General features: G+C 37.9%; 1 protein-coding gene across 1 annotated transcript; it reads left to right on the top strand.

The window, feature by feature from the left end:
- Positions 1–3,875: 3,875 nt before the first annotated feature.
- Positions 3,876–5,799, top strand: LOC139553692 (interferon alpha-inducible protein 27-like protein 2A). Its single transcript, XM_071366281.1, has 4 exons — positions 3,876–4,125; positions 4,276–4,305; positions 4,690–4,851; positions 5,168–5,799. The coding sequence occupies exons 1-4, from the start codon at positions 4,116–4,118 to the stop codon at positions 5,287–5,289; spliced, it is 324 nt and encodes a 107-aa protein (XP_071222382.1). The 5' UTR covers positions 3,876–4,115; the 3' UTR covers positions 5,290–5,799.
- Positions 5,800–7,377: the final 1,578 nt, after the last annotated feature.

Raw genomic sequence — 7,377 nt, 5'->3', positions numbered from 1 at the left:
TGGGAATGCAATGAAGACTGGTCAAAGGTTACACCACCCCCTTACATTCGTGTCCCATACCATATCTAGACCTATTAAAGAACCCCTTATCTTTAAAAATAAAAAATTTAAAAATTCCCTTGTCTAATTAAAACTCAGAAAATAAAACTCCTAATATTCCATATATGCGAGTGTGTCCCTTTAAGATATCTTGTCTCTGGGAACATGGAAATCCCCTTAACCCAAACGTTTACTACAAACAAAACATAATAATTATGATAATACCCTCAAATCATTCGTTTTAAATTTCCTCTATGTTTCATGTAACTGTCTGCCCTATCCCAATAACATGAACCTCCATAAGTTGATCAATGGCGCCCTCTAGTGACTTTTCATGTAACTCATTCAGTCTTTCTCAAAATTTTCTCCCCAAAATACTTTATACCCTGCCATTACACTCACACAACTGTGATAAACGTGTACTGTCCCTTTAAAAATAAAACACTCCCAGCCAGCCATACCAGTTTGCGGGCCGTTCATTGTTCCCCATAATGAAAACAGATCATGTTTAGAATACGTTTACTTCTTGTTTGAAATCCCTGGTGTTACCTAACCAAAAACCAATAACTTTTAGCCACTTTTGAAAGTGACTCAAAGCTATAATGCACGCCTTTTCCCTCTAAATAACACAACCAATTTTCCCTGTCATAATTTGATACGGCCACACCCGGTGGGGAAAGAACAAATTGTATCCCGTTCCTCCTATATTGCGTTTACATATACATTCACACTGTTGCTCTCTTTAATTAAAAAACTCCTCAACTATAGTATTTATTACTAAATGGAATGAACAATCCCCAATATAACGTCGTTACACAACAAATCGTCCTGTCTCTAGCAACGTACCCTGAAAATTAGTAGCCAATACAATACCAAAACTAACTGTCTTATTCATGCCTCTAGGCAAAACATCTACTTACTCCAACTGAATTTTGCACCAAAACTATCGTATAAGTAACATTCTCAATACGTTGTTCCAGCGGACCATTTAGGCAAGACAACGCATTCCATCGAAATTGCCTCGCTATTATTCTGAATGAATTAGTCTCTCAATTCAACCTAAACAACCTATTAAAACGTTCAGCTCATATCTTTAACAAACACTAACAACCGTATCTTACCGGGCAAAACCTATAAATATTTCAATTACCACTAGAATTAATTTTAGTCTATCGATGTAAGGGCTGAGATACGAACCCCAGTCTCCCGCGTTGAAGGCAAAAACTCTACCGCTGAACCACCAACAATATTGAAATGATTGAGTTTCCCCGCCAACAAGTATATAATTATAATTGTCTGTATTCGCAAACTCCCAGAAAATATTACAATTCAAAGGTCAAAGCTTTTCCCCAGCGAGGATTATCTGTATCTTTTCTACTCCGAATTGGTTTTAAGTTTGTCGTTATGTCACCAGCATTCAACCAGGCTCCCCGTCGACTGAGAGTCAGTTGGGCGCGGCAATACTGCCCTCTTCTGTCCATTCTCTGTATAATTTTTCTCCATTTATTTCTAGAGTAGATTTCAGTGTTATCATCACTTTTTCGATTTGGGCCATTATAGTTAACTATTTATCCCAAATGGTTATATTTGTGTATCATCTCCTAATGTGACTATGATTAAATAGTGGGTAAGTGTGTTACTGTCTATGGTATTATTAGAGCGTACTTAACTACGTTATATCCTTACTTCCTCTTACATATAAGCCTGACTTATTTCATACACACAATCATATAGCAACAGACATACAGTGTGACTTATCTTATATCCAACACGTCTTATTCAATCAGTAAACTTATCTTATCTCCAAAACATTGTCGTTCGGTAATATGCGCATATAAACCCAACTTAAAATATTTTGCCGTTTACTTGTTACAGGGAACTTGTCTTACTCAGTGTATTGCCGTCGAGGGTCCAACACACCTAGACTTATCTTATTTCCAATACTTCTGCCTTTCCCTGGACTATGTTGCCGTCCACTTTTAGTCGAGGGTCCAACACACCTAGACTTTTTAATCGACAATTTATCTTATATCCAACATACCATGTTAATACATAAAAATCCGTGTGACCGGTATATTGCCGTTCAATATTAGAACTTGTCTTATGTCCAATATCCCGCCCTTCACGGTGGTTAATGTTGCCATTGTCCTCACTCACTTCCCTAAATTCTTTCAGAATTTTTAAATGTCCCTAGCGTACATTCATACACACACACAATCAGGCTTTTAATTTCACGTCATACACATACAATATCATTTATTTACACACCGGTATTTCCAAATTGCGTTGATCAACTTGAAATTGCATTTCCCATCAACTATATTCACAATAATCTTTCTTTTAATAATTGTACTCTATTCTACTAAAATTTGGTAACCTACATCAGACAGGTGATCTCACAAAATGAATTTGGATAACGCCAATGTGCAGAATTTTAGTTATAGCAATAGGTATTCTGCTTACCTTTTTAATAGACCGGTCTTTTTGTGAGAAAACACCATCCGATGACAGCAATGGCCAATTGGCTGGCGCGTCAATGTCCAGCGAAGTCCTGCCAGATCACGTCGGGGTCACCAATTGTTAGGGTTGCGTCAATTCAATCTGGTATAAGGACAAGTATGACAATGAGTCACTAATTGTATGCTATGTACTTTTTATTAACTAAGTAATAAATGGCAAATGCAATTTCCGTATATACGGGTTCACTGTAACATCACGCAGGATGAAAACAGAGAAGACACTTGTTCCTGACAAAGATATGATAATATACTCATGACAGAGATAGTTCCCACTTCCGAGCCGGCCTGTCAGAGTAGAGACTGGGCGTGGTTTAGACTTACCCAGCCTATCGTTGATGTTGGCGCCTTAAGCCAGTCCTGGCCCCTTAGCGCATGTGATGTCCCGACGCTGTTGCTGTGTAGATTACGCTCCTTCACCCCAAAGACTGAGGTCAGACAGCTCTGTAATATTGTCTGAGCTATTCGCACCTGTATACAATGGCCACTGTTCTCGCTCAAGGCTAACCACAGCTTCCCAGCACTCTTATCTGGCTAACTGTTACTTCCAGCACACACACACAGACACCCAGGCTCCCAGGCCAACAGTTTGTCAAATCCAATCACATTTAATACAGTTGCTAATCACGTTTGTTATAGTATTCAATCATATGTAATACAGTTGCTAATCACGTTTGTTATAGTATTGGGTTATAGTGCATAACTCAGAACCTCACAGATGTTCTTCGTGTGTATAGTTTATCTGTTATTGTCTATTGTACACCACAGTCAGCAGTCCCCTGATTCACCCCCCTCCTGTGTCTCTCTAAGATTAGCACAGTCTCGGTCACACAGTACAGCGCCCACAGCGCCCTTTCTAACACACACACATTTCAGACTGCTTGTTCATATCTTATGCTCAGATACATTTGTTGCAATTTCAGGCTGTGGCCTCATGGTTAGACAGAGCACTGGTAAGAGTAGAGACTAATGGAAAATGCAGGTTCACATGAGTCAGTAATTCAAACTTTAATGCATAAGAAGCCCTACTAGCTTATAGTTAGTTAAGCATGTCAAAAAACCTTATAAAAACCCCACACATTTTACCGTTTGAGTCAATTTTCAAAAGTTGCTAAAAGTTCCAAATACATTTTTAAAAGTAGCTAAATTTGTTGCTAGGTGCTGTTTGAAAAAGAAGTTGCCAGGGTAGTCTGAAAAGTAGCTAAATCTAGCAACAAAATTGCTGAGTTGGCATCACGTGATGTGATGGCCTAGTTATCGAAGATCCTTATCTAATTTCCTTTTCACAGGAACAATAAACGGTTGACTTTCGTTTCTCTTTGCCTGCTCGACGACAATGGACACGGATCTTGTTCCGGCAGGTCGTGACAACCAACACCCTGTCAATCAAGTTTCCAATGCGGAATGCTTGAAATGTCCAATATGCGCACCGAGATGGATACAGACACACCCTAAATTGGCGCACTTAAGTTTCGTTTCCCAAAAAATCCTAGGCACTGCATTATATAACCCTGACCCAGTCTTTTCCCCTGCAGTCACTGATACAGTCCCTGAGGAACCATGGATCTTCGTGAGTAACCTAAACCCCTAATGTATCTGACTAAATCTAAATTGTGTTAAGTAGGCTAGGCTACAGTAACAATAACCAATGCATACATGTGGCATGCAATTTTCATGTAAATATATTTGCTCATTGTACATCCTTGCTTTTTTTTAACAGTTACCATTATTGCGGTCACAGCAGCAGCAGGTGAGACATTTGCCATGCTATTTAAAAATCGACTCTGACATAATTAAAAAGGTAATATATTATCAATTACCCTGTGTCAATTTCATTTCAAACCAAAAACTGATGAGAAGACAATATGACATTTCATAGAAATACCAATATTGTGGATAGCCTAGTTTAATTTAAGTGGGCTAAGCTACCAGCAAAATGCCAATTCAACCCATGGTTACAGGTGCATAATAAAAAGCATAGCTAGCTACACATGTTAAATCATTTGCCGTTTTCACATCTAATTTTGAGAGATTCCATTTTTTGTTAACATTTTACCCAATAACTTCAATATGCTACTTAGCCAACTGTAGTAAGCTACAATTTAAATGTTTATTTTTTATTTTTACTTTTAAGGGGGAGCGGTGGTCTTGGCTCCAGTTGCCCTAGGAGCTGTAGGGTTTACCGCCGCTGGCATCGCCGCAAACTCTGTTGCAGCCGGCATGATGGCATCGGCAGCCACTGCAAGTGGCAGTGGTTTGTTGGCTGGAAGCACCGTTGCTGTTCTGCAGTCGGCAGGTAATGAGTCACATTTTCATGTGTTTAAATATCATATTTAAAAATCAGTTTACATAATTGTGTTGTGTCATATTGTCAATTAATTGTCAATTAATTGCTATTAGAGTCACAGAATCAATAGGAATATGATCTTGTGATAATCCCCAACTATACTTTGATCATCTCTCTTTATGATCTATTTCTTCCACCTTTATTTTGCACATTAGATCATTGAAGACCTCTTATTTTTAGACAAGACTATGATACCCTGGTGCCTGAGGTACATTCTGTTTTGAATGCCACAGTGACCGATGTATGTTGTGTTGTTTCCCACTAGGTGCAGCAGGGTTAGCTGCGTCTACAACCGCAGTGGTGGCTGGTGTTGGAGGAGCAGTGGGATGGCTCACCGCTACAGCAGCTGTGGGATGGCTCAACGCTACAGCAGCTGCACTCATCTGATGATCCAAATATTGATGATTGATAGCCGTCTTGGGACAGCTCTCTTGTCAAAGACAATTTTAATCACAAAGATCACCTCTTTAAATATATATATTTTTTTAATCCTTTATTTAGGGATACATATAAACACTAGATAAGACGGTGAAGGAATGTTTGTGTTTAAGAAATTGTTATATTGAAGTTCATATCTGCAATATTGTGTGTAATGAAGGCAAATTATGACTGACTTGTTCTGTTTGGACATCTTGCTCAGCTGCACTTTCAAGCCCAGGGCTTTTTATACCTTTTTTATATTTCAGTTTAATACCTTCTTTATCTCAATCAAAGGTCAGGTGTTGCCAGATATAATGTAAACATTTGTCTGTCGTCTTTGTCTCTATATACAGTATGTGTTAGCTAGGGATGGAAATTAGTGTAGTCTTTGCAACATGATGTTTTCCAATTGAGTTGGTCTCACTGGTCTGTTGTGCAGTGGTGTAAAGTACTTAAGTAAAAATACTTTAAATACTACTTAAGAAGTTTTGGGTATCTGTAGTTTTACTTCACTACATTCCTAAAGAAAAGAATGTACTTTTTACTCCTTACATATTCCCTGACACCAAAAGTACTCGTTACGCTTTGACAGGAAAATGGTCCAATTCACACACTCATCAAGAGAACCTCCCTGGTCATCCCTACTGCCTCTGACCTGGCAGACTCACTAAACATAAATGCTTAATTTAATATAAGGAATTTGAAATGGTTTGTACTTTTACTTTTGATACTTAAGTTCATTTTAGCAATTCCATTTACTTTTGATACTTAATTATATTTAAAACCAAATACTTATAGACTTTTAATCAAGTAGTATTTTACTTGTTGACTTTCACTTGAGTCATTTTCTATTAGGGTATCTTTACTTTTACTCAAGTATGACAATTGAGTACTTTTCCCACCACTGGTACAGTGTCTATGGTTGCATTGGTTTGTCCTTTAGGTTTTAATGGCAGACTACACCAATTGCAGTCGCCTACTGTACAATCCATTGTACTTTGATACGGTAATACAAAATTGAGGAAAAGGAAATTTACCCTGCCAACTATTAGCCCTCACTAAAAAAAACACCACCCCTTTCCACCATTTAACCCCATCTAATCCTACAGCAGACCAACTGTCTGGGGGGACAGAACACTTACACTCAACACCCCCTGGTATTTGTGCGTCTAACTTTCTCACTAATTATTATTCACAATTCATTCAGGACTATCCGTAATCATGGTAGCAGCCACATTAATGTAGAAGTGTTTAGAAACATATTCTATTATTTACAATAAAAGTGACTCCAAAACGACACAATACATGATTTACCATTCATTTCTAAAGGGCACAAAATAATGTGAAACACAACCAAATTCAAACAGCAAATGCATCCAACACATTTGTAGAGTCACAAGATTGATGTAATCATTGCGATCTAGGAATATGAGACCAAATACCAAACTTTTGACTATTTTATTACACATATCAGGGAATTTTCCTCAATTCTTTTGGTCCCCTAAAATGGGACTATGTACAAAAGTACTGTAATTTCTAAACGGTTCACCTGATATGTATGAAAATACATTCAAATTAAAGCTGACAGTCTGCACGTTAACCTCATAGTCATTGAATCAAGTGCTGGAGTACAGCAACAAAAAATGTGTCACTGTCCCAATACTTTTGTAGCTAACTGTATACTTTCAAAGAGTCACTCAAATGGATTCCAGTAAATGTTTTACTTTCTGGTCAATTTGTTCCTTTGCTCTGCAAAATCCCATGTCCTGGTTACAGTTAGTTTACCAAAACAAACATTTGTTACAGTGCTCTCATTTGAAAGTGGTACTTTGTATTGTAATGCCCTTACTGAAGAGAAGATAGTTTTTGTTTTACAGTAATAAAGGTTAAAGAAACCACAATGCCACCTGCACAGTAACTGTTCACTCACAGTTGTATTTGCAGTATTTTCAAATGCAAGCCTTTGGGCGCCACCTAGTGTCAAGGGATCGGCCAAAACAATCAAAATACTGTCATGTTACTTACAGTATTTACTGTAAAGCCACATAGAAGAAT

Source organism: Salvelinus alpinus, chromosome 25 (assembly GCF_045679555.1).
Source record: "Salvelinus alpinus chromosome 25, SLU_Salpinus.1, whole genome shotgun sequence".
In the NCBI taxonomy this organism is placed as follows: Eukaryota; Metazoa; Chordata; class Actinopteri; order Salmoniformes; family Salmonidae; genus Salvelinus; species Salvelinus alpinus.
The sequence above is the reverse complement of the archived record's forward strand: the minus strand, read 5'-3'. Positions and strand labels throughout refer to the sequence as shown.

Excerpts from the sequence above, each read along its gene's own strand:
- LOC139553692 (XM_071366281.1), top strand. Across the intron at positions 4,306-4,689 it reads TGCGGTCACAGCAGCAGCAG|GGGGAGCGGTGGTCTTGGCT; the intron begins GTGAGACATTTG and ends TTTACTTTTAAG. Across the intron at positions 4,852-5,167 it reads TGCTGTTCTGCAGTCGGCAG|GTGCAGCAGGGTTAGCTGCG; the intron begins GTAATGAGTCAC and ends GTTTCCCACTAG.